The 27,921-nt window shown below is 48.4% G+C and overlaps 1 protein-coding gene across 1 annotated transcript in view; it reads left to right on the top strand.

Annotated features, from left to right (window-relative positions):
- PTK7 (protein tyrosine kinase 7 (inactive)) overlaps positions 1-27,921 on the top strand; it is a 535,321-nt gene that overhangs the window by 467,988 nt on the left and 39,412 nt on the right. Inside the window, exons 17-18 of the mRNA XM_069236405.1 lie at positions 1,325-1,405; positions 5,918-6,069. Of these exons, the coding sequence (XP_069092506.1) occupies positions 1,325-1,405; positions 5,918-6,069 (233 nt within the window). The remainder of the gene's footprint in view (positions 1-1,324; positions 1,406-5,917; positions 6,070-27,921) is intronic.

Here is a 27,921-nt window from a genome sequence, read left to right as displayed (position 1 = left end):
ACTTGTAAGTGTTTTACTTACATCACAAACTAACCTTTACTTACCTCCCCCAGGAACTGTTGATTTTTGCAGTGTCCACTTTGAAAATAGCTTATTGCCATTTTTACAAAGACTGTATATGATATTGCTTTCATTCAAAGTTCCTAAAGTATCTAAGTGAAGTATCTTACATTTAAAGTATTAACTGTAAATCTTGAGCCTGTGGTTCCTAAAATTAACTAAGAAAATATATTTTTCTTTATAAAAACCTATTGGCCTGGAGTAAGTCTTTGAGTGTGTGTTCCTCTTTTATTGCCTGTGTGTGTACAACAAATGCTTAACACTACTCCTTGGATAAGCCTACTGCTCGACCACACTACCACAAAATAGAGCATTAGAATTATCTCTTTTTGCCACTATCTTACCTCTAAGGGGAACCCTTGGACTCTGTGCATGCTATTCCTTACTTTGAGATAGTGTGGACAGAGCCAACTTCCTACACTAGTCAACCAAATTTAGAGTGAGAGAGCACAATCACTGGGGTCCTGGTTAGCAGGATCCCATTGAAAACAGTCAAAGCATACTGACAGCAGGCAAAAGTGGCGGTAAACATGGGGAAACTACTCCTGCCCACAGTTATCAAGAAGAACAGGAATGACTGAGCCCACGTCCTCCATCTGGGTCCGGTCTGGGCTCACGTTTGGGATCCCGAGCTGTTGAGCATGGCCACCAAACCTCCTCTCCGATTACCTCCTTGGAAAGATGTTCTGTTGTAGCAGCAGTGAAGACTTCTCTACTCGAACCTGTCAATGCTCCTCCTTTATCCATGGAGAATGAGCAGTGACGGTTGACAGCTTTCCACCTTCTGTCCTAAGTCTTCAATGTTATTCTGACAGCCAGGCGCCCAACGGCTAGACTGTATACACCTGCCTCTGGGGCACGTTTGCGGCATGGTGTGCAGAGAAACAGGCTGGACCTCTTTTTGCTGCCCTCTCTTATCTTTGTCTCTCTTGCTCACTCTAAAGGGCTCTCTTTCTGCCTTCTCACCCTTTGTGCAGTTGCCAGACCAGCCATCCCTCTGACCAAAGGTAAGTATCTTCTTCATTAATTCCTATGCACCTTAGTAGTTCCGCTGCTTAGAAAAATTATACCTCTCTGCTGTCTTGAATCGAAGTGTTAATAACCAGTAAAAGCGTAACTTCCCCTCCATAATTCAACCATTCAAGGAGCTGCTAATGAACATCGCCTAATGTCCGCAGTGACCTCTTTTCAAAAGCCTACAAGTTGCAGTTGCTAAGGTAACATACATGTGTCCCTATTGAATGTTCATTCTTTCTCATTCCAGGGAGACCTAAAGCAGTATTTGAGGATATCCCAGAGCAAGGATGAGAAGATTAAAGCACAGCCAATCAGCACAAAGCAAAAGGTGGGTTTCAAGATGAAGGTATCAGATTATATCCGGGATACACTTGTCAGCTTTTTCCAAACTCACTCTCCCCTATTTCCTAACTACTGCTGTGCCATTAGCCAGGTCTGTAAAACGCAGCAAATGACTAACATGGCCAAGTTGAAGAGGAGTGATGTTGCGTCACAAGCCCATGTAGTTAACAAATACGGATGCAGCACCGTCCAGCTTTTGTGATTCCCTATGCTTCTTTATCACAGACTTAACTTCTGAGTGGACTGTGGCTTTGTGCCTAGAAGTGGCCATTCAGTGCCATAAGATTCTATAAATGGCATTAAACATGTATAAGGCAGAAGCTTAGTCATCTCTGCAAGGAGGCATGGGAGTTAGTTTAGTGTTTCCCAAGTGATTGGAAGGGCCCCAAGGTCGTACTGTGTGCAGGTGGTGTTTTACAGCACACTTCTTCCAGCATCCATAGCCTCCCCTTACCGGGCCACTAGCTGGTATCTTCCGGTACTTTCACTTTCCTCTCATAGTCTGTAAGTCTTGGAAATGCTGTCCCCCAATTTTACTACTGCATTAGAAGATGTTTGCGAACTCGAATTGATGACAAATTGCGGGATCCGGCTCCAGCATGCCGACGGCGGCGGGGGAAAGCACATATGGACTCTTGTGCCGCCTCTGTTCCCCTCTGCGCATGGGAAGCTACAGAGGAGTTGGGGCTAGTTTAGTATTACCCAGAGTATCCCGTGTCCATTATCCCGTGTCCATTTACAGTTGCACACAGACTGTCCTCGCAGCCTTCTGCCCTTCTGTACAAACGTCTCCCAGGGAAGGGCACAGTAGAAGCTGGGGGGGGGGGGGGTGTTACCTCTCCCCGGCCGGAATCCATATGGATGTTAGCCAAAGGGTAAGCTTAAAGGAGAAGCCGCCTTTACAATGCAAATGAGGAACACTAGGGAGAACTGTTCTATTGTTTAGGCACGCACGCAGGCAGGCTGGCACGAGTGACATAGTGGGCAAACCAGTTTTCCAAGGGCATGTATCCCTCTTGATAGCCACACCTCTGGGTCGGGCTAGGGAGCTCTGGACGCAAAGAGAGGGATTCTGCCATTTTGGACTTTGGCAGAATGGAACTTTTTGGTATACCTAGATGCCATACATCGCAAGAAGTGATTATCCTCCGGGAACCTAGTAGTCCATTGACTACTGACTGTGTTCTGAGGGCATTTTGTGGGCATAAAAGGGGCCCAGAACGCAGACCTTGTTAGCCTCGAGAAGAGAACTGAGAGACGACTCTGCTGCACCAAGGGCCGGCAGAGAGAGGCTGCACTGACGTGGCTCAGACTGCTGAACCTGGCGGCTAGCGAAGCTGAACCTGCTGTGTCCTGCTTGTGGAGAAGCCGATGCTTGAGCCAGCCAAAGCAGGAGACTAAAGGTCAGATGGCTGACCTGTTCGCAGGACAGAGCCACAACAGCTGAAGAAGCCTTCAGGGGCAAGTTGGTGGCCCAGATCTTTCAGTTGCTGCCGTAGAACTCTATGGACCAAGACCCGACGCTCAAAAGTTGCTCCCAAATCTGCAGGTCCCAGTAGAGTTGTCAAAGTGCAACTTGGTCATCTAGAAGGCATGTTATTGCCCACTGAAGGAGTCCCCTGTGACCGTGATTCTGGGCAAATGGGTAGCCCAGTGACAACTGGACTTCTAACAAACTTCCCAAAACAAGACCGACACGGAGGAGTAACGAGAGAAATAAACTAGAAGGGTCACCCAAACATATCAACAGTCATAGTGCAATAAGGATATTAAGTTGGCCTGAATCATGGTCAAAATTGCAATAAGGAGAGATTAATAAAACACATACAATTATAATGTAAACCCAATAAAAACATTTAATAGAAATACACTTTTGGCATTAGACGGTAATGCTTGGAATAGCCCCTAGAGGACGCCACAATGAAAATAGCATGTGTAAGAAACATGGTCATGTAACCATGTAGTTAGCCCCTAGAGAGCATAACCACACGAAAAGAAAATGGCAGAAAGTAATGCAATGTAAATATATATTTAGGCCCTAGAGGTCGTAGTGCCTTGCACATTTTCTGAGCTAACAGGCCTACAATAATTATACTACAAACAAGGCCTTAAAACACAAAGTACTCCCACCTGTAAAACAAAAGTCCGAGCCATGAGAGAGCTTAAAGACACTGAATGGTGGGAGGGGTTATTATTTTGGGGTCCCACTTACCTAGTATTGGGACCCAGAGATGGATGATGCAGATAGAAAGATCACATCCTGCTAAAAGTTTTGTAGGTGGCCCTGTTGTCCTGGGACCACCACAGGCTAAGTTATTGGTAAAAGTAATGAGTTTCCCAAGTGCAGTGAATATTGTAGTATCAGCTCTCCCGCTGTGTCAGGAGAGCCACTTGGAGGATTTCTTTATGTAAAGAATTTACCAATTGCAAGTGGTATTTTGTGAAAGCTATGGAGCGTGAAGGGAAGAGCCAAGAGACATGACTCTGATTAGGTAACAGTGTAAACAACGTGACCAGCACTGACAGTGGAGTTTCATCTGTTCTATTCGTGCTGTGAGCACTGTGGCCACCATGGAGCACGAAGGGGAGAGATAAAAGAAAAAAATAGTTTGCCCACGCTAAAGTATATCCGCAAACGTGCAATAATCCATGTAACCGGGTCAGTCTGCAAAGCGGTAACAAAACCACCCCAATGCAGGACAAACTTAAAGCATTTACCAATTACATTAAGGGATTTTTGAAAGGCAAGCATAGAATCGAGTTAACATTTATGGACGTGGTTAAAATCCCACAGTATACTTACAACAGGTCAAAAAGCGCTTGCACTCTGGACCTAAAAGGGGAGATTTGGGGTTTTGCCATTACTTTAAATGGCACAGACGAGTTAGCAGTTTTAAACTACTATTCCAGTCTGCAGTGGCAGACTGGGAGCCATGTTTTACCTTGTCCCTCTCGGGGTGGCACAACAAGTGCTGCAGTCCCTGGGGGACACTAACTTACAGGCCCTGGGCACCCGGAACCATATACTAGAGACTTCCAAGTAAGTGTTTGTGAGTCCCTACTCTATGGTGAGTAAGAGACACAGCTACTGGGGTTGGACTAAAGGGTTCACACGCACAAACTTCTGGCCCTAAAGGGTTTTAAGGGCGTTGAGGTCACACAAGCACACCATATAATTCACCCCATTTCCCTACAGCTCTGTGTCATACTCAAATGTCTGACGATCCGCGAAGACGCTGCAGTGTGGCCGGTAAAGTTCATTGTAATCCTAGTTGTGCATCTTGACTGTCTTCAGTGAGGCCGGACAGAGCTGGCCCTCCACCCAGTTGTGAACACAGGGAAGCAGATATCCGTGGGACGATAGATTGCTGTGGTAGAAGTGGTGTTGTCCAGCAACGCCCCGTCAATGGCCCAGTGGAATAGGGATGCATGCTAGATTCTTAAGGGGACCGGCTCTCTCTTCTATTCTCTGCAAGACTGCTACCTATCTGGCTGCATTTTCCTTACATTTTTAACTTTTTTTAAAATATTAGTTTAGGTGCAGGAAGTTGTGAGTAAGTTGCAAGAGGTGTATTGGTGTTAGTTTTGTTCCCATTTCTGGTATTCTTTTTTAAAAATGGAGTGAAATTATTTAAATGTGACCGCTTGACCTGGTGGTGGACTTCAGTTTGTTATAGGTATCTCCTCGAGTACTGCCCAGTTCACCATCTATACCCTAATTGGTACAGTTCTACATGTGTCAGTGTCCCTTGTGGGGGCAGTACTGGAGTACTGCCCTGTTCACCATCTATGACCTCATTGGTACAGTTCTACATGTGTTCGAGTGTCCCTGATTGGGCAGATGGTAATGTTTATGGCGTCATACAATGCAGAACTAGGCTTACATGTACATTACTTGACCCTATTTCGTTAATAGTTAAGCCTGTGCCTTTCAGTAGTAACTTCAAGGTCTTGCATTTATTCCCTTTGGGGTGACTTAGGCAGCTCCACAAATACAACTCTGTACTGAGCTGCAGTAGCTAACCCAGTGTGGAGTGACCACTCGGCTCATCCAGTGGAGCTCATAACTGAACGCTCGCAGCTTATACGGAGCCACCAGGCCAGGGTCCTATTACTGGGAGGACCCCAAGGCTCCGTCGGTGCACCTCATCCATTCCTCTATCTTTTGTAAAGCACTGGCCCTCCCTGCAGAGCTCAGCCAGCCCACATTTCATGTGAATTATGTTCTCTCCTCCGCATGTCTTGGCTCTCAGGCTGGATGGTCCAGTTCTAGGTGTGAGTCCAAACCATGTCCACAAAGACACAGCCTCACGAAGCCTCAGTGAAGACTACTGCAGCTTAATGGCTGGATGGGAGCAGCTTTTCCGAGTCCTAGAATGCGTTTAAGATTGCACCTCCAGAGTCACTGGTGTGTTTGCACTGTATACCAAGTGACTGTGTGTTATGAAAGAGTTTCTTTTCTTTTTGCTAATGTTGAGAATTTGTTGCTTTGTTCTAGGTGCACATATGTGCCCAGGTGGCACTGGGAATGGAGCACCTCTCGAACAGTAGGTTTGTTCACAAAGACCTAGCAGCTCGAAATTGCCTGATAAGTGCCCACCGACAGGTCAAGGTGTCAGCCCTCAGCCTCAGCAAGGATGTGTACAACAGGTATGTAGAAGTCATGAGACACAGCACTGGGTCGTGCATGAGTCTCAACAGAACAGATGTGTGGTACTGTACGTGCTCCACGTTTCACCAGACATGTTTGAGGCCTCTTCGTAGGAGTGAATGCAGTTAATGGCAGCTGGTTTATACCTGAAGGTTAAAGGCCTTTGCTAGCATCTGTGGCTGTGGATGCATGTGCTGTGCCTACTCCTGCTATCCAGTGGGGTTTTACCCCTACCTTCGGTGGGAAAGCTGCCTACGGTACCTTGACTGCAGATCTCGCAGGTGATTTAAGTGTGAGACACGAGAGACCGAGTCTGCCCAAGGCCTTGTAAGATGTGAATCTAGTTTAGATTCAAGTGCTGTCAATATTCCTGCATCTACTGGTTGGGTCAACATTTCAGCAGTTTTCTGTGCTAAGTGTTTTCTGGTGATAACTGGTTGGTCTCAGGGACAGATTCATGTGAAATAATCAGGCTAGAATTAACAGCTGGAGAGATGCCATGGCAAGAAACCTTTTTCACATATGGTCTTCATAACAATAATGTGTAAACTGAGGGGGTTGGGGGGAGATATATTGTGGAGGGTATAAAAAGTATTTTACCTATGTTTAAAAGTATTTTTATTGTAAAAGGCCCTGCTTATAAACGTGTTGGGCATGATTTAGAGTTTGGTAGACAGGGTATTTTGTCAGAAACGTGACAGATATCCCGCCCGCCGTATTACGATTTCCATAGGATGTTATGTAATTGTACTGCGGCGGGCAGGATAACCGTCACGTTTGTGACTGAATAATCCGTCCGTCAGGCCCTTTATGATAACCTGAATTAAATCATGGTTACTACAACCACCCCAGATCCGCCAACCCCCAAGAATCATTAGTCTCAAAACGTGTCTCTTGCATAGGAAAGATTACTTGGATCGCACCACTCGTAATGTGTTCCACATATGTTACTGTAATTTTAATGAATGCAAGACTATGTTTTATTCTGAAAATTAAACCAATCTTTCCTTCTCCGTTTGATTACTGCTTCTACTCCCAAACGGCTGTCAGCGGACAGGAGGGTGCCTGGTGCGCACACCCGCCGCCCCAAGATCCTCCTTGTAGTCACAAGCACTGAAGTGCCCCTCCAGCGTGCACGACCCTGGAGTGCTTCTGTCTCCCTAATACATGCTGTATTGGACAAATTCCATTCATTGAACAAGCCAACTTTTAAACATAAAGAGCCCAGGTGGCGTCTCACCGGTCTTCTCTACGTGTCTTGACTCTTTAGTCGTGTTCTGTTTGTGTGACTTCACATATAGAAGATGCACAGAGGGCTTGTGCCAAGAAGGCATGAAACTTTGATATTCACGTGTAGAAAAATATGTATTTTTGTTCTTAAGAGGCACAAATGTCAGAGAAGCCTTGTGGCTTGTCTAATTGCACAGTAGTTCTTCTATGCCTGCATACATGGCCAGCTGCAAGCACAATTTCCAAAGCATAGCTTGAGCTATTTCAGTCTCATTCACATGTGCTGCTTGGTCTACTCATTTGTTCTTCCTATATTGTGTTCCTTTCTTGTTTGTGTGTTTTATTTTTTGCGGGTGTAGGAAGATGGCTCTGTATGCACTATTTCAAAGTAAGGAATAGTATGCACAGAGTGCAAGGGTTCCCCTTAGAGGTAAGATAGTGGCAAAAAGAGATAATTCTAATGCTCTATTTTGTGGTAGTGTGGTCGAGCAGTAGTCTTATCAGAGGGTAGTGTTACGCATTTGTTGTACATACACAAGCAATAAATGAGGCACACACTCAAAGACAATTCCAGGCCAATAGGTTTTTGTATAGAAAAATATATTTTCTTAGTTTATTTTAAGAACCACAGGTTCAAATTTTACATGTAATACTTCAAATGAAAGGTATTGCATGTAGGTACTTTAGGAACTTTGAATAATCAAAATAGCATATATACTTTTTACATAAATCACATATAGCTATTTTAAAACTAGACAGTGCAATTTTCACAGTTCCTAGGGGGAGTAAGAGTTTGTTAGTTCTTGCAGGTAAGTAAACCACCTACAGGGTTCAAGTTTGGGTCCAAAGTAGCCCACTGTTGGGGGTTCAGAGCAACCCCAAAGTTACCACACCAGCAGCTCAGGGCCGGTCAGGTGCAGAGGTCAAAGTGGTGCCCAAACCACATAGGCTTCAATGGAGAAGGGGGTGCCCCGGTTTCAGTCTGCCAGCAGGTAAGTACCCGCATCTTCGGAGGGCAGACCAGGGGGGTTTTGTAGGGCACCGGGAGACACACAAGTTAGCACAGAAAGTACACCCTCAGCAGCACAGGGGCGGCCGGGTGCAGTGTGCAAACACACATCGGGTTTCCAATGAAAATCAATGGGAGACCAAGGGGTCTCTTCAGCGGTGCAGGCAAGGGGGGGGCTCCTCGGGGTAGCCACCACCTGGGCAAGGGAGATGGCCTCCTGGGGTTCACTCCTGCACTGGAGTTCCGATCTTTCAGGTCCTGGCGGCTGCGGGTGCAGAGTCTTTACCAGACGTCTGGATCTGGGAGTCAGGCAGTCGCGGTCAGGAGGAGCCTCGGGATTCCCTCTGCAGGCGTCGCTTTGGGGGCTCAGGGGGGGGGCAACTCTGGCTACTCACGGTCTCGCAGTCGCCGGGGAGTCCTCCCTGAAGTGTTGTTTCTCCACAAGTCGAGCCGGGGGCGTCGGGTGCAGAGTAGTAAGTCTCACGCTTCCGGCGGGAAACGCAAGTTGTTTTAAAGTTGCTCCTTTGAAACAAAGTTGCAGTCTTGGGTGAAGAGAGCCGCTGTCCTCAGGAGTTTCTTGGTCCTTCTAGAGCAGGGCAGTCCTCTGAGGATTCAGAGGTCGCTGGTCCCTGGGGAGAGCGTCGCTGGAGCAGTGTCTTTAGAAGGGGGGGAGACAGGCCGGTAGAGCTGGGGCCAAAGCAGTTGGTGTCTCCGTCTTCTCTGCAGGGTTTTTCAGCTTAGCAGTCCTCTTCTTCTTAGGTTGCAGGAATCTGAGTTCCTAGGTTCAGGGGAGCCCCTAAATACAGAATTTAGGGGTGTGTTTAGGTCAGGAAGGGCAGTAGCCAATGGCTACTAGCCCTGAGGGTGGCTACACCCTCTTTGTGCCTCCTCCCAAGGGGAGGGGGTCACATTCCTATCCCTATTGGGGGGATCCTCCATCTGCAAGATGGAGGATTCCTAAAAGTCAGTCACTTCAGCTCAGGTTGCGTTAGGGGCTGTCCTGACTGGCCAGTGACTCCTCCTTGTTTTTCTCATTATCTCCTCCGGCCTTGCCGCCAAAAGTGGGTCTGTGGCCGGAGGGGGCGGGCAACTCCACTAGCTGGAATGCCCTGTGGTGCTGTAACAAAGGGGGAGAGCCTTTGAGGCTCACCGCCAGGTGTTACAGCTCCTGCAAGGGGGAGGTGATAAGCATCTCCACCCAGTGCAGGCTTTGTTACTAGCCACAGATTGACAAAGGCACTCTCCCCATGTGGCCAGCAACATGTCTTGAGTGTGGCAGGCTGCTAAAACCAGTCAGCCTACACGGGTAGTTGGTTAAGGTTTCAGGGGGCACCTCTAAGGTGCCCTGTGGGGTGTATGTTACAATAAAATGTCCACTGGCATCAGTGTGCATTTATTGTGCTGAGAAGTTTGATACCTAATTTCCCAGTTTTCAGTGTAGCCATTATGGTGCTGTGGAGTCCGTGTATGACAGACTCCCGGACCATATACTCTTATGGCTACCCTGCACTTACAATGTCTAAGGTTTTGCTTAGACACTGTAGGGGCACAGTACTCATGCACTGGTGCCCTCACCTATGGTATAGTGCACCCTGCCTTAGGGCTGTAAGGCCTACTAGAGGGGTGACTTATCTATACTGCATAGACAGTGTGAGGTTGGCATGGCACCCTGAGGGGAGTGCCATGTCGACTTACTCGTTTTGTGCTCACCAGCACACACAAGCTGGCAAGCAGTGTGTCTGTGCTGAGTGAGGGGTCCCCAGGGTGGCATAAGATATGCTGCAGATCTTAGAGACCTTCCCTGGCATCAGGGCCCTTGGTACCATGGGTACCAGTTACAAGTGACTTATCTGGATGCCAGGGTGTGCCAATTGTGTAAACAAAAGTACAGGTTAGGGAAAGAACACTGGTGCTGGGGCCTGGTTAGCAGGCCTCAGCACACTTTCAATTCAAAACATAGCATCAGCAAAGGCAAAAAAAAGTCAGGGGGTAACCATGCCAAGGAGATATTTCCTTACAGCGGGCGTTCGTGAGACTTTAAGAAACAAGGACCATTAATCAACTTACAGAGAGCTCTTATATCTTCCATCCGATCCATGGTCCAGTATTTTACAAATTCTGATTTTATTCAGACCTTCAAATAAATGGGGAGTCCCCGGGACACTAGGCGAGCCGTCCCAAATATAAAAAGCTACTACTTGTGATTGGCCAGGACGCTGTTATCCTTTATCACCACTCTAGCTCTGTGGACGCAAAACTGGCTTCATGGACTGGTTCATCTCGAGAGAACACTTTCTGCTGCTGCCGGCTCTCTGCCCGCCGCCATTACAGGAGGTTACACACAAACGACCCCCTAGCCTAGGCAGCAGATGGGCATCAGCATGTAGACATGAAATATTACTTACTGTACGGGGACCTCAGACTCCTTCCAGAGTCTCCAGGCCCTATGGGACACAGGCTCTCTGCGCCCGAACCTACGCAGAACGAATACTGGCCATGGAGCAACTGTTTTTTATTTTAGTCAGTGCTGTGCTCAGTGCTCATCGTAATGTGCCACAAACAAGCAATTGTGTGGCCTTCCTGATACCCTGATTTTCTTACCAAAAAAAAATCAATGCCCTGCTCACATCTAAGGTTTATTTTGCCGGTCCTTCCATGTTAGGGTTCTGAAAGAAATCAGATAGCATTGTGGTCTGATTGATATAAGCATGTCCACCTGGACTTATTTAGTAGTTCCTGATGTTATAACCACGCGAAGGAGCACAAAACTGAAAACTCTTTAGTGTGAACTTGGGTGCATCGAGCATGAGTTCCTCCGTGTGCATGTTTTTGCATGCACCGCTCTGGGTAATGTGTGTAGCAGTGGGTCATGTTTCAATGCTCCTGATCTCACCCTTGATATAACAGATGCAATTACAAATGTCATGAATGATGCTACAGGTAAGAATATATGTTATGTTGCATTATCAATGAGATGACTACAAATATCACACCTGTTTGTTTGAATGTGTTATTAATTGTTGTGCTTATATGTGGTGTTTCTTGTTGGAATAAGTATTATGAGGTCCCTTGGTCTTCCTCTGCACCCGTCCTCCAGGGGCAGTTCACCCCGCCGCACGCACACTTTTGCCGTACACAGTGGTGGGTGGCCACAGGGCCAGCGACCAAACCTCACTATGTATGGCAGAAGGTCAGACACAGCGGGGCTGGCCAGGTAAGGGGAGGCCCCACTCGTTATCCCCCATTCCACAGGGCATAGCTTCGGGGGGAGCCTGCATGTCAGAGATTGCTTCCAGAATGAAAGGTTGCTCTGTATAGCTTACAAGACTGGTGAGGTCCTCCCGCAGGCAGCAGTACTACCAAAGAAAAGCATAGAAAGATGCCTTTCACTTCTGCTGAGGATTTAGTAGAGAGAAACTGTCTGCAGGGAAAGAGCTGCTCCAGCCAGGGGCAGAGGCTTCTGCATGGGAAAGCAGCAGCACTGCATTGATTGTGCACAGGGCAGGGAAGGGAGCAGATTTCTCCTGTGCCCCTCAATGCCTGGAGTCCTTAGGCGGTTGGCAAAAGCTTATGGTCAGCTGTATCAAATGCCACTGATAAGTCCAGGAGTACGAGAGTGACAGCCCCACCTCTGTCCAGTGCTGCCCTAATTTCCTCGGTTGCTTTGTTAAGGACAGTTATCGTACTATGCCCTGGTCTCAAGCCAGATCATGAAGGATCCAATAGTGGATGGTCTACAGTGAGCTGGGAGAGCTGAGCGTTCATGTCCTTCTCAACAATCTTTTGCCGGAAGAGGAAAGCGGAAAATGAGGCGATAGTTGTTAGGGTCCGCTGCATTCAAACCTGGTTTCTTTGATAAAGAGGTTTATTTCTGTGACCTGTAGAATATTTAGAGGAAGCTAGAATATTGAAAAGTGAGTTAAGCCAATCTGTATAGTGCAGTGAGGCTAACTCTGAACCCAGTGTGTTATCAGGTTGTGACTGTAGCAGTTGTTTTAGTTGTCACGAGTATTACAAGCCCAAAAGGAGGAAGAGCAATTAATTTGAGAGTCAAGTAGGGGGTTTTGAGACGTGACGACGCTGAAAATGATAGCATGACGATCTGACCAAGTCAAGGGTAAACGCCCGTCGATGGCAGAAAAGTTGGTTAACCAACCATCTAACGTGTTACCTGCCGAATGTGTGGGGATGTTAACTAGCTGTGCATTATCTAAATGAGTGCTTCCGCGTCCCTATCTGATGCAGTCTCAGGATGAAAATGAACGTCTCTGAGTATGGCGATATGTTAAGCGCATGCAGTGCGATTCAAGCAGTGTGCCTAAGCTGTTTATCAATCTAGATCTGGGGCCCGGTGGGCGGTAGAGTAGAATACCTTCCAAGGATTGTTTGCTATTGAATTTAAGGTTAAATAGAAAAGTTTTGCAGTCAAGAGAAGGAATTTCTTCAAAAGTGGCTGTGATGTCACGAAAAATCAAAGCTAGGCCACCCCTCCTCCCCTACTCTTAGATAATCTATCTAGTCTGTGGACTGAGAAGCTGGCTGGGTCTACTGACCCAAAGTCGGTGCTAGCAGCAGTATCTGCCCAGGTTTCTGTAATGAATAGTAAGACCAGCTTCTGATTGCCAATCAAGTCAGAAGTCTCTAATGTGTGTTTAGGAGGTGAACAGGCAATAGTAAGGGCACAGCGCATTTTGGATGTCTCCTCTGGCAAGCAGCATACATGAGGGACTGAAGGATTGCCCTGCAGCGATGATGTCTGACAACTAGCGGGCTCCATAAAGTGGAAACCACAGTTAAGGCACTTACACTCTGAAAATGCAGATGAGGTAGACGAAGAGAGATTAAAGCAGACACACAGGTGGAAGTAGGTGGAAGGTTCTGGGGTCCTGGCGCTTGGTGCGGATAGGCGTAGATGGGCATGCCTTTGGCACGCCAGCAGTACGGACATGCTGCTTGGCGGTTTAAATGTCCCTCCATAAAGAGGACTTGGCAGCGAGCCAGGCCTGCAGAGTGCGATCACCAAAACAGTGGGGCAAATGAAATAGTTTCAGAAACTGGGGTCTAGCACCCCCTGCAGGTCTCACAGGCTCCCCTGTGCAGAGCTGTATACTGGTAAAAGAACAGTAAGTTAAAAGAAACGTGAAAACACTGATAAAGCATAAAATGATTAAAAAATGGGAAAACGCTCCCTTCTAAGATGGCGCCCAACTTATGGGAGCCTGGCAACTCCACAAAGCGGCAACTAGTGCCTTCAAGGAACCAAGAGCTGGCTGACCAGAAGCTGCGTAGACCAGTTTCCTGGGCTTAAGGTGAGTATTGAGCAAGGGTCAGGACCACACCAACAGGTCATACCGGGCGGCTCTGGGCGGCAAAGTGAAGAGGTGTAGTATACCGTTGTAGGAAGCTGGCCTGGTGTGTGTTGGGTGTACCTATGGTACTTATCCTCGATACCAGGTCCAGGCGACCCCTATAAGAAAAGAGTAGGCAGTGTCTAGGAAGCCAGGCTCTCTAGGGGTAGCTGTGGATGAACAGCCAAGGCTTATCTAGGAGATATGCAAAGCTCATGTGATACCACTGTAGTCACACACATGAAAGAAAACACTCAGTTGTACAAAAATACAGGTACTTTATTTTTGGAACAAATCCCCACAAAAAATAGAAAAGGTGACCCACCCTTAGGAGGTAAGTAATACACTAAATATATACACTAGTAACCAGAAACAGGCATAGAAAAGGTTAGAAAATAGTGCAAATACCAATAACCAATAGTGGCCCTAGGGGGAGCACAATCCATATACTAAAAAACATGGAATGCAAACTCAGGACCCCCACATAGTTAGGTGGAATGTGTAGAGGGAAGCTGGGGGTACTAGAAAACCACAGAGGTAAATAACACAGTACACCCCAGCGACCAGGAAAGCAGGAGTAGATGACTGGAATTCTCCAAACCACCTAAAAGGAGGAAAAGAAGAAATGAGGACACCCAAACAAGACTGCAAGAAAACCAGCTGTAGATTCCTGAAGAAAGAAGACCTGCGGAAAGAGGGGACCAAGTCCAAGAGTCACAGTGGAGTCCAGGAGGAGCTACTACCCACCCAGCTGTGGGTGCTGGAGTTGGTCGACGGTGATGAACAGCAGCTCAGCACTGCAGCCCTGGAGCCGGAGAAGAGTTCCTGATGGATGCAGATGATGTCCCACACTGGAAGGAAGATTGCAGGTGGGTGTTGGTGCAGAAATTCCACCAACAAGCCTTGGTAAAGGCAAACTTGTGGTTAGCGGAAAAGAGGTGCTGCCGGGGACCAGCAAGGCCCAGGAGGACTCAGCCCAGGAGGTGGAGTCACAGGAACCCTCAGCTCCGCGGAGAGTCCACAGGAGCGGAGGCAGCACCCACAGGAGTCCCACAGGACGGGGGCATAGTAGTCACAGAAGGAGCCCACGTGCATTATAAAAGAGGATCCCACGCCACAGGAGAACCACGCAGGACACTGTGCTTTGCAGGATGAGTGGATCAGGGGACTGAAGCTACACGTCTCCTGAAGTTCCCTTGGAGGAGATGCAAACAAACCTTGGCAGCTGCAAGAGACGTGGTGCACGGGGGTACTGTCTTGCACGGTAAGGCAAAGGCTTACCTCCACCAAAGTTGTACAGCTGGTAGAGAGGACCAAGGGAACTACTCCAGACCACCACCCGTGATGCAGGATCCACGCAGCTCAAGGTGAGGGGAGATCCACTCAGCCGGTCGTCGCTTGTTGTATGTTCCTGCGGTTGCAAAGAAGTGACTCCTTCACTCTAAGGGGGATTTCTTCTTCTTGTGCAGGCTGAAGAGCTGCAGTCTTCTGAGGATGCACGACCGGGAAATGTAGCAAAGTTGGCAGGAGACGTGGAAACAAAGTTTCGGAAGAGTCTTCTTCGTTATAGCAGCGTTTGTTGGTTCCTGGAGGGTCCCGTTGTGGTTCCAGTGGCGAGAAGTCAAAGTAGGGGTTGCAGAGGAGTCCTACTGGAATCTTGCAAGCTGAATCTGAGGACCCACCCAAGAGAGAGAACCTAAATAGCCCTGAAAGGGGGATTGGTCACCTAACCAGATGAGCACTTATCAGGAGGGTGCTCTGAAGTCACCGGCCTGACCTGGCCACTCAGATGCTCCCAGAGTTCCCTGACAACCTTGGAAACAAGATGGCAGAACCCAGGTACCTTCAGGAGGGTTTCCGGGCACCACCCCTGGGGTGGTGATGGACAAGGAAGTGGTCACTCCCCTTTCCATTGTACAGTTTCGTGCCAGAGCAGGGACTGGAGGTCACTGAACCAGTGTGGACTGGTTTATGCATGGAGGGCACCAAATGTGTCCTTCAAAGCAAACCAGTGGCTTGTGGAGGCTACCCCTACCAATCCAGTCACACCTATTTCCAACGGGAGAGGGTGTTACCTACCTCTCCCAAAGGAAATAATTTGTTCTGCCTTCCTCTGCCTCAGCTGGTCAAGCAGCAGGAGAGCTGAAACCTATCTGAGGGGTGCAGCAGCTGGGCTGCCCGGAAGACCCTGTAAGACTTGTGGTAGCAATGCTGGGGGTCCTCTAAGGAGCCCCCAGAGTGCATGGAATCATACTTCCAATACTTGCAACAGTACTGGGTTATGATTCCGACACGTTTGATACCAAATCTGCCCAGGTTCGGAGTTACCATTGTGTAGCTGGACATAGGTACTGACCTATGACCTATGTCCAGTACAGGCGTAAAATGGCATCCCTGCACTCACAAAGTCCAGGAAAATGGATCTGGAGTTTGTGGGTGCACCTCTGTTAGTGCAGGGGTGCCCTCACACACAGGTACCTGCACCCTGCCCTCTGGGCTGAGCGGGCCTACCATAGGGTTGACCTATAGTGACCTGGTGTAGTGACCTTTAGTGAAAACAAGTGCATGAACCCGTTTCACGCAGGCTGCAATGGCAGGCCTGCAGAACCCTTTGCATGGGCTCCCTATGGGTGGCAAAATAACTGTATCCCCTGGAACCCCAGTGCCCTGAGTTACTAGGTATCATATACTAGGGACTTACATGGGGGGGGCAGGATGCAAATTGTGGGAAGAAAAAGGTACAAATCGGATGAGAGAGCAAAACTACTGTGGTCCTGGTTAGCAGGAACCTAGTAGACAGTCAAACATACTGACAACAGGCAGAAAATGGGGGTAACCATGCCAAGAAAGAGGGTACATTCGTACAGGCGTTAGGTGGTTACTCAGTGGAGATCAGTCTGGTCGAAAAGATGCTGCAGGTGAGGACTGAGGAGTCCATTCAGGAGGAACCAACAAGTAGGTTCCAGTCTTAAAATGTCCTGGCACGTGGTGACACCTCTGGTCCTCTTCTCCACGGGCCAAAGGCGACAGGTGCAGAGATGCTTTGAGGCATCTGCATTTCTCCACCGGGAGCACTTGCGGTTGAGGGGGCCTGCGTGCAGAGGCTGCAGGTGACATTGGAGGGTCCACAGTGGGCAAGTCCAAGGTCAACTTTGTCTCTGGAGGGTTGGAGAACCACGCTGGCACTGTTGGCTTGGTGCAGTGGTGCTTTCAGATGTCAGGTTTTTGACTGTCCGGAGTCCTCACAGTTTGTCATGGGGTGCCTGCAAGATGCATGGTAGCAGCTCTGCTGCTCCATGGAAGTTCCTGGGTTTTTGTTAAAGGCAGGCAGTCCTCCCAGTCTTTGGAGGCACAATAGCTGTACGGGGAGACGACTTTGGAGGAATTCGGCTAGAGCAGCGGACTAGGTACAGGTCAGGTGCTTCTTCCTTTGCTTTGGCGGCTCTTCAGTGTGCCAACCCTGCACCCGCCCACTCCTGTGCTGCTGAGGACGTACTGCTGGTGCTACCTTGGACCTTGCCACTACTCACCTTAACCCCAGAGATTGGTCTTGTAAGTTGCTGTACTCTCCCTGTTTGCAGAACTTGTTTTCCCTCCGATAGGATAACATTGCAGAACTCAGAAATTGCAGTGTCCACTTTTTAAAGTGACAAGAATTCCTATTTAAAAACGTACTTACCTGAATGATTTTTCTCTAGAGCCTAAACATATAAAAAGACACTTGCTATTTTTATAAATTAGTTTGGATATCCTTTTTGGGTTGTGTCTCATTTATTGACTATTGTGTGTATTTCTAGACGTCTTGCACTCATCTGTGTTAAGTCTAATGGCTCAACCAAAGGACCCTAAATAGAGCACTTTGGGATTGCATAGCAAGTCCGGTCCCCTTACTGGGGAACCCCTAGAACCTTTACACTGTTTAGACCAAGCACATAAAGGTCCAGCTTCCTATATATGCTTTTTCCACATACTGTTGCTTTCTTGTGTGTTGAGGAAACCACATCTTGACCGGGCCTGAGTAATCTTAATCACCCCAGACTGACCTCACAGGGTGTAGTATGCAGACCTCATTCACTTCTCCCTCTGCCCTCCACTCCATCTCCCTCACAAAGTAGACCTCTCACAGTCATAGGGGCAGTTTCTACACCTCGGTCTCCATTTGTATGCGTGAATATTGAGTAAGGCAGCCTTGGTTATTTTGTTTACCTCCTGAAGTGGTGCATATTATTTCAAGTTCTAGAAGATACCCCACTGTAGGAAGTTGGCTCTGTATGTGCTATTTCAAAGTAAGGAATAGCATGCACAGAGTCCAAGGGTTCCCCTTAGAGGTAAAATAGTGGTAAAAATAGATAATACTAATGCTCTATTTTGTGGTAGTGTGGTCGAGCAGTAGGCTTATCCAAGGAGTAGTGTTAAGCATTTGTTGTACATACACCTAGACAATAAATGAGGTACACACACTCAGAGACAAATCCAGCCAATAGGTTTTGTATAGAAAAATATATTTTCTTAGTTTATTTTAAGAACCACAGGTTCAAATTTAACATGTAATATCTTGTTTGAAAGGTATTGCAGGTAAATACATTAGGAACTTTGAATCATTTCAATTGCATGTATACTTTTCAAGTTATTCACAAATAGCTACTTTAAAAGTGGACACTTAGTGCAATTTTCACAGTTCCTGGGGGAGGTAGGTTTTTGTTAGTTTTACCAGGTAAGAAAGACACTTACAGGGTTCAGTTCTTGGTCCAAGATAGCCCACCGTTGGGGGTTCAGAGCAACCCCAAAGTTACCACACCAGCAGCTCAGGGCCGGTCAGGTGCAGAGTTCAAAGTGGTGCCCAAAACGCATAGGCTTCAATGGAGAGAAGGGGGTGTCCCGGTTCCGGTCTGCTTGCAGGTAAGTACCCGCGTCTTCGGAGGGCAGACCAGGGGGGTTTTGTAGGGCACCGGGGGGGACACAAGCCCACACAGAAATTTCACCCTCAGCGGCGCGGGGGCGGCCGGGTGCAGTGTTAGAACAAACGTCGGGTTCGCAATGGAAGTCAATGAGAGATCAAGGGATCTCTTCAGCGCTGCAGGCAGGCAAGGGGGGGCTTCCTCGGGGAAACCTCCACTTGGGCAAGGGAGAGGGACTCCTGGGGGTCACTTCTGCAGTGAAAGTCCGGTCCTTCAGGTCCTGGGGGCTGCGGGTGCAGGGTCTTTTCCAGGCGTCGGGACTTAGGTTTCAGAGAGTCGCGGTCAGGGGAAGCCTCGGGATTCTCTCTGCAGGCGGCGCTGTGGGGGCTCAGGGGGGACAGGTTTTGGTACTCACAGTCGTAGAGTAGTCCGGGGGTCCTCCCTGAGGTGTTGGTTCTCCACCAGCCGAGTCGGGGTCGCCGGGTGCAGTGTTGCAAGTCTCACGCTTCTTGCGGGGAGATTGCAGGGTTCTTTAAAGCTGCTCCTTTGGATAAAGTTGCAGTCTTTTTGGAGCAGGTCCGCTGTCCTCGGGAGTTTCTTGTCGTCGTCGAAGCAGGGCAGTCCTCAGAGGATTCTGAGGTCGCTGGTCCCTTTGGAAGGCGTCGCTGGAGCAGAGTTCTTTGGAAGGCAGGAGACAGGCCGGTGAGTTTCTGGAGCCAAGGCAGTTGTTGTCTTCTGGTCTTCCTCTGCAGGGGTTTTCAGCTAGGCAGTCCTTCTTCTTGTTGTTGCAGGAATCTAATTTCTAGGTTCAGGGAGAGCCCTTAAATACTAAATTTAAGGGCGTGTTTAGGTCTGGGGGGTTAGTAGCCAATGGCTACTAGCCCTGAGGGTGAGTACACCCTCTTTGTGCCTCCTCCCAAGGGGAGGGGGTCACATCCCTAATCCTATTGGGGGAATCCTCCATCTGCAAGATGGAGGATTTCTAGAAGTTAGAGTCACCTCAGCTCAGGACACCTTAGGGGCTGTCCTGACTGGCCAGTGACTCCTCCTTGTTATTCTCATTATTTTCTCCGGCCTTGCCGCCAAAAGTGGGGGCCGGGGCCGGAGGGGGCGGGCAACTCCACTAGCTGGAGTGTCCTGCGGTGCTGTGACAAAGGGGTGAGCCTTTGAGGCTCACCGCCAGGTGTTACAACTCCTGCCTGGGGGAGGTGTTAGCATCTCCACCCAGTGCAGGCTTTGTTACTGGCCTCAGAGTGACAAAGGCACTCTCCCCATGGGGCCAGCAACATGTCTCTAGTGTGGCAGGCTGCTGGAACTAGTCAGCCTACACAGACAGTCGGTTAAGTTTCAGGGGGCACCTCTAAGGTGCCCTCTGGGGTGTATATTGCAATAAAATGTACACTGGCATCAGTGTGCATTTATTGTGCTGAGAAGTTTGATACCAAACTTCCCAGTTTTCAGTGCAGCCATTATGGTGCTGTGGAGTTCGTGTAAAACAGACTCCCAGACCATATACTCTTATGGCTACCCTGCACTTACAATGTCTAAGGTTTTGCTTAGACACTGTAGGGGCACAGTGCTCATGCACTGGTACCCTCACCTATGGTATAGTGCACCCTGCCTTACGGCTGTAAGGCCTGCTAGAGGGGTGTCTTACCTATACTGCATAGGCAGTGAGAGGCTGGCATGGCACCCTGAGGGGAGTGCCATGTCGACTTACACATTTTGTTCTCACTAGCACACACAAGCTGGTAAGCAGTGTGTCTGTGCTGAGTGAGGGGTCTCTAGGGTGGCATAATACATGCTGCAGCCCTTAGAGACCTTCCCTGGCATCAGGGCCCTTGGTACCAGAGGTACCAGTTACAAGGGACTTATCTGGATGCCAGGGTGTGCCAATTGTGGAATCAAAAGTACAGGTTAGGGAAAGAACACTGGTGCTGGGGCCTGGTTAGCAGGCCTCAGCACACTTTCAATTCAAAACATAGCATCAGCAAAGGCAAAAAGTCAGGGGGTAACCATGCCAAGGAGGCATTTCCTTACACCCACTAAACCTGTTTATTCAGTCAGATGGGGCAAATTTGTTAACTGGTGAACACACAAATCCGTATTGCCACTACAAGCGGACTGGTCTGACATTCTCAGTTTTGCATTCTCGCTGGCCCGGCGGGGCTGCCCAGTTGCTCCTGTTAGAAGTTCAGTCTTATCAGCTTTTCAGTCTCCCAACAGATCAACCATCTGTTTTTAAGTTGCCTATTTTTCTAAGATTCCTAAACGTTTTCACAAACTTTTATCGTTGTCCTCCCTTTATTATGCCACAACGGGGTCAGTTTGTTTCTTACCTACCTACCTAATGTGTTCCCCATTTGAACCCTTACATTGTTCTCCAATAAGATTATCTCAGGCTATCTACTTAAACAGTATCACGTCGGCTACACGAGTAAGCAAACTTCCAGTGTTGAGTGTAAGGCCTCCCGTCTTCTCGTTCTTTCCAGACAAACTGGTGTTGAGATACAGGGGTGCGTTCCTTCCAACCTTGGTAACTCCCTTCCACTTAACTCAATATACGACCCTTTCTGCCCTCCTTCACATCCAACTAAAGAGGACGAACACAGTCCTTTTGAGATCAAGCCGATGTCCGCTCGTACGATTCATGTGGGCTCAGTTTGGATGATTAGTTCTAGTGGGATATTTTGTGCATCAAGATCTGCTACACCTCGGCACACAGCAGGCCTCCAAAGGTACTCATACTCATTCTACCAGAGGCAAATCTTCTGCATCAGCAAGGGCGAGAAGAGTGCTTGTGGCAGATATTTGCAAGGCAGAAACTTGGTCTTTCAAACACTATTGCTTGGATTCCAAACTATAGCGAGATGGTCACTTGGCTCTGTGTTCTTTAGGATGTTTTGGTTTAGACATTCATGTACCCACCTCCAGTTGTTGGAATGGTTGGGGAATCTGCTCAAAAGGTGAGGAGTCTGCATATAGAATTGTCGATCAGAAGAACATTCACTTTCCTTCAGAAACACTTTTTCTGGTAGTTACTTCTCTACCTGCAGATTCCTCACCTACCCGCCCGCATCCCGGTGCATAATACTATGCACTAGTAATTCTGATAATCAGTAATCTTCATTTCAATTAAGTTTGCATCTATACCTTTTATGCTAGCTTCATCTGTTGGCCTCGAAGGTGTGCTAAAAAAAAAAAATGGATGTTGACTAACATCAGCACGCCAACAAGGGTTCTTCATGGCTCCAGGGTTGCCACACGGTGCCGCATGCAGAGCTGTGCTAGAGTCTGCGCCTCCTACCAACATTTAGAGCGCTAGCAAAAAGCTTCTGGATCCAGCCTGGCTGCAGGAATAGTCAGAAGGTGTGGAATCTGCAGGTAAAGACAGTACCCACCAGAAAAGCATTACAGGAGCGAAGTACTCGTTCATCTGTTAGGCGGGCATCGTTATAGCTTACACTGGACAACCAGATAAACCTCTGGTTGCTAGGTTAAGGCTCCACAGATGTATTCTTACAGCAATAGAAGTGCCTGACTTGCATGTAACCATCATCTCTTTATTTTTCACAATTAAATTCCCAAGCTAGAGTGACAGAGAAATGACACTCGTCAGCATGAAGGGAAAGCTGGAGAACCCTGTAAGGAAATGCCTCCTTGGCATGGTTGCCCCCTGACTTTTTGCCTTTGCTGATGCTATGTTTACAATTGAAAGTGTGCTGAGGCCTGCTAACCAGGCCCCAGCACCAGTGTTCTTTCCCTAACCTGTACTTTTGTATCCACAATTGGCAGACCCTGGCATCCAGATAAGTCCCTTGTAACTGGTACTTCTAGTACCAAGGGCCCTGATGCCAAGGAAGGTCTCTAAGGGCTGCAGCATGTCTTATGCCACCCTGGAGACCTCTCACTCAGCACAGACACACTGCTTGCCAGCTTGTGTGTGCTAGTGAGGACAAAACGAGTAAGTCGACATGGCACTCCCCTCAGGGTGCCATGCCAGCCTCTCACTGCCTATGCAGTATAGGTAAGACACCCCTCTAGCAGGCCTTACAGCCCTAAGGCAGGGTGCACTATACCATAGGTGAGGGTACCAGTGCATGAGCATGGTACCCCTACAGTGTCTAAACAAAACCTTAGACATTGTAAGTGCAGGGTAGCCATAGGAGTATATGGTCTGGGAGTTTGTCAAACACGAACTCCACAGCACCATAATGGCTACACTGAAAACTGGGAAGTTTGGTATCAAACTTCTCAGCACAATAAATGCACACTGATGCCAGTGTACATTTTATTGAGAAATACACCACAGAGGGCACCTTAGAGGTGCCCCCTGAAACTTAACCGACTATCTGTGTAGGCTGACTAGTTTTAGCAGCCTGCCACAAACCGAGACATGTTGCTGGCCCCATGGGGAGAGTGCCTTTGTCACTCTGAGGCCAGTAACAAAGCCTGCACTGGGTGGAGATGCTAACACCTCTCCCAGGCAGGAATTGTCACACCTGGCGGTGAGCCTCAAAGGCTCACCTCCTTTGTGCCAACCCAGCAGGACACTCCAGCTAGTGGAGTTGCCCGCCCCCTCCGGCCAGGCCCCACTTTTGGCGGCAAGGCCGGAGAAAATAATGAGAAAAACAAGGAGGAGTCACTGGCCAGTCAGGACAGCCCCTAAGGTGTCCTGAGCTGAAGTGACTCTAACTTTTAGAAATCCTCCATCTTGCAGATGGAGGATTCCCCCAATAGGGTTAGGATTGTGACCCCCTCCCCTTGGGAGGGGGCACAAAGAGGGTGTACCCACCCTCAGGGCTAGTAGCCATTGGCTACTAACCCCCCAGACCTAAACACGCCCTTAAATTTAGTATTTAAGGGCTACCCTGAACCCTAGAAAATTAGATTCCTGCAACTACAAGAAGGAGGACTGCCCAGCTGAAAACCCCTGCAGCGGAAGACCAGAAGACGACAACTGCCTTGGCTCCAGAAACTCACCGGCCTGTCTCCTGCCTTCCAAAGATCCTGCTCCAGCGACGCCTTCCAAAGGGACCAGCGACCTCGACATCCTCTGAGGACTGCCCCTGCTTCGAAAAGACAAGAAACTCCCGAGGACAGCGGACCTGCTCCAAGAAAGGCTGCGACTCTGTTTCCAGCAGCTTTAAAGAACCCTGCAAGCTCCACGCAAGAAGCGTGAGACTTGCAACACTGCACCCGGCGACCCCGACTCGGCTGGTGGAGATCCGACACCTCAGGCGGGACCCCAGGACTACTCTAATACTGTGAGTACCAAAACCTGTCCCCCCTGAGCCCCCACAGCGCCGCCTGCAGAGGGAATCCCGAGGCTTCCCCTGACCGCGACTCTTTGAACCTAAAGTCCCGACACCTGGGAGAGACCCTGCACCCGCAGCCCCCAGGACCTGAAGGACCGGACTTTCACTGGAGAAGTGACCCCCAGGAGTCCCTCTCCCTTGCCCAAGTGGAGGTTTCCCCGAGGAACCCCCCCCTTGCCTGCCTGCAGCGCTGAAGAGATCCCGAGATCTCTCATAGACTAACATTGCGAACCCGACGCTTGTTTCTACACTGCACCCGGCCGCCCCCGCGCCGCTGAGGGTGAAATTTCTGTGTGGGCTTGTGTCCCCCCCGGTGCCCTACAAAACCCCCCTGGTCTGCCCTCCGAAGACGCGGGTACTTACCTGCAAGCAGACCGGAACCGGGGCACCCCCTCCTCTCCATTCTAGCCTATGTGTTTTGGGCACCACTTTGAACTCTGCACCTGACCGGCCCTGAGCTGCTGGTGTGGTGACTTTGGGGTTGCTCTGAACCCCCAACGGTGGGCTACCTTGGACCAAGAACTGAACCCTGTAAGTGTCCTACTTACCTGGTAAAACTAACAAAAACTTACCTCCCCCAGGAACTGTGAAAATTGCACTAAGTGTCCACTTTTAAAACAGCTATTTGTCAATAACTTGAAAAGTATACATGCAATTTTGATGATTTGAAGTTCCTAAAGTACTTACCTGCAATACCTTTCGAATGAGATATTACATGTAGAATTTGAACCTGTGGTTCTTAAAATAAACTAAGAAAAGATATTTTTCTATATAAAAACCTATTGGCTGGATTTGTCTCTGAGTGTGTGTACCTCATTTATTGTCTTGTGTATGTACAACAAATGCTTAACACTACTCCTTGGATAAGCCTACTGCTCGACCACACTACCACAAAATAGAGCATTAGTATTATCTCTTTTTACCACTATTTTACCTCTAAGGGGAACCCTTGGACTCTGTGCATGCTATTCCTTACTTTGAAATAGCACATACAGAGCCAACTTCCTACATTGGTGGATCAGCGGTGGGGTACAAGACTTTGCATTTGCTGGACTACTCAGCCAATACCTGATCACACGACAAATTCCAAAATTGTCATTAGAAATTGATTTTTGCAATTTGAAAAGTTTTCTAAATTCTTAAAAGACCTGCTAGGGCCTTGTGTTAGATTCTGTTTAGCATTTCTTTTAGAGTTTAAAAGTTTGTTAAAAGTTTGAATTAGATTCTAGAAGCAGTTTTAGTTTCTTAAAAAGTATTCCAACTTTTAGAAGCATAATGTCTAGCACAGATGTGAATGTGGTGGAACTCGACACCACACCTTACCTCCATCTACAGATGAGAGAGCTAAGGTCACTCTGTAAACTAAAGAAAATAGCAATGGGCCCCAAACCTACCAAAGTACAGCTCCAGGAGCTTTTGGCAGAGTTTGAAAAGGCCAACCCCTCTGAGGATGGCAACTCAGAGGATGAAGATAGTGACTTGGAGGGAAATTCCCCCCCTCCAGTCCTACTTAGGGAGAGCAGGGCTTCTCAAGCCCTGACTCCACAAATAATAGTCAGAGAGGCTGGTTCCCTCACAGGAGGGACCAACAACTCCGAAATCACTGAGGATAACTCCAGTGAAGAGGACATCCAGTTAGCCAGGATGGCCAAAAGATTGGCTTTGGAAAGACAGATCCTAGCCATAGAGAGGGAAAGACAAGAGATGGGCCTAGGACCCATCAATGGTGGCAGCAACATAAATAGGGTCAGAGATTCTCCTGACATGTTGAAAATCCCCAAAGGGATTGTAACTAAATATGAAGATGGTGATGACATCACCAAATGGTTCACAGCTTTTGAGAGGGCTTGTGTAACCAGAAAAGTGAACAGATCTCACTGGGGTGCTCTCCTTTGGGAAATGTTCACAGGAAAGTGTAGGGATAGACTCCTCACACTCTCTGGACAAGATGCAGAATCTTATGACCTCATGAAGGGTACCCTGATTGAGGGCTTTGGATTCTCCACTGAGGAGTACAGGATTAGGTTCAGGGGGGCTCAAAAATCCTCGAGCCAGACCTGGGTTGACTTTGTTGACTACTCAGTGAAAACACTAGATGGTTGGATTCAAGGCAGTGGTGTAAGTAATTATGATGGGCTGTACAATTTATTTGTGAAAGAACACCTGTTAAGTAATTGTTTCAATGATAAACTGCATCAGCATCTGGTAGACCTAGGACCAATTTCTCCCCAAGAATTGGGAAAGAAGGCGGACCATTGGGTCAAGACAAGGGTGTCCAAGACTTCAACAGGGGGTGACCAAAAGAAAGGGGTCACAAAGACTCCCCAGCAGAAGGGTGATGAGACAACCAAAACTAAAAATAGTAAAGAGTCTTCTACAGGCCCCCAAAAACCTGCACAGGAGGGTGGGCCCAGAACCTCTTCACAAAACAATGGGTACAAGGGTAAAAACTTTGATCCCAAAAAGGCCTGGTGTCATAGCTGTAAACAGCATGGACACCAAACTGGAGACAAGGCCTGTCCCAAGAAAGGTTCCACTCCAAACTCCCATCCAGGTAACACTGGTATGGCTAGTCTCCAAGTGGGATCAACAGTGTGCCCAGAGCAAATCAGGGTCCACACTGAAGCTACTCTAGTTTCTGAGGGTGGGGTGGATTTAGCCACACTAGCTGTCTGGCCGCCTAACATGCAAAAATACAGACAGCAACTCTTAATTAATGGGACTAGAATAGAGGGCCTGAGGGATACAGGTGCCAGTGTCACCATGGTGACAGAGAAACTGGTTTCCCCTGGCCAATACCTGACTGGAAAAACTTACACAGTCACCAACGCTGACAATCAGAGAAAAGTACATCCCATGGCAATGGTTACTTTAGAATGGGGAGGGGTCAAGGGCCTGAAACAGGTGGTGGTCTCCTCAAATATCCCAGTGGACTGTCTGCTTGGAAATGACCTGGAGTCCTCAGCATGGGCTGAGGTAGAACTAAAAACCCATGCAGCAATGCTGGGTATCCCTGAACTGGTGTGTGTGAAAACAAGAGCACAGTGCAAGGCACAGGGTGGACAAGTAGAGCTGGAGTCTGGAAGAATGGCCCAGCCTACCAAGAGAACAGGAAAGTCAGCTGGGAAACCAACTGCAACACAGCAAAAGAAAGGGAACCTCTCTTCTCAGGAAGAAGTTCTGCCCTCTGAGGGAACTGAGCCTTTGGAGCTTGAACCTTATCAGGTTGAGCTCTTAGGCCCAGGGGGACCCTCAAGGGAGGAGCTGTGTAAGGGACAAGAAACCTGTCCCTCTCTTGAAGGCCTTAGGCAGCAAGCTGCTGAAGAGTCCAAAGGCAAGAAAAATGGAACACATAGGGTCTATTGGGAAGATGGGCTCCTGTACACTGAGGCCAGAGACCCCAAACCTGGTACCACTAGGAGAGTGGTAGTGCCTCAGCTGTTCAGAGAGTTCATCCTAACATTGGCCCATGACATTCCCCTTGCTGGACATTTGGGACAAACCAAGACGTGGGAGAGGTTAGTCAACCACTTCTACTGGCCCAATATGTCCAACATGGTTAAGGAGTTTTGCCTCTCCTGCCCCACCTGTCAAGCCAGTGGTAAGACAGGTGGGCATCCAAAGGCCCCCCTCATTCCACTTCCAGTGGTGGGGGTGCCCTTTGAAAGAGTGGGTGTGGACATAGTTGGTCCACTAGAACCTCCCACAGCCTCAGGAAATATGTATATCCTGGTAGTAGTGGATCATGCTACCAGGTATCCTGAAGCTATTCCCCTTAGGTCGACTACTGCCCCTGCAGTAGCCAAGGCCCTCATTGGTATCTTTACCAGAGTGGGTTTCCCTAAGGAGGTGGTGGCTGACAGGGGTACCAACTTCATGTCAGCATACCTAAAGCACATGTGGAATGAGTGTGGAGTGACTTATAAATTCACTACACCATACCATCCACAAACTAATGGCTTGGTTGAGAGATTCAACAAGACATTAAAAGGCATGATCATGGGGCTCCCAGAAAAGCTCAAAAGGAGATGGGATGTCCTCTTGCCAT

Source organism: Pleurodeles waltl, chromosome 5 (assembly GCF_031143425.1).
Source record: "Pleurodeles waltl isolate 20211129_DDA chromosome 5, aPleWal1.hap1.20221129, whole genome shotgun sequence".
Classification (NCBI taxonomy): Eukaryota; Metazoa; Chordata; class Amphibia; order Caudata; family Salamandridae; genus Pleurodeles; species Pleurodeles waltl.
Note: the sequence above shows the minus strand (reverse complement) of the source record. Positions and strands in the feature narration are given on the sequence as shown.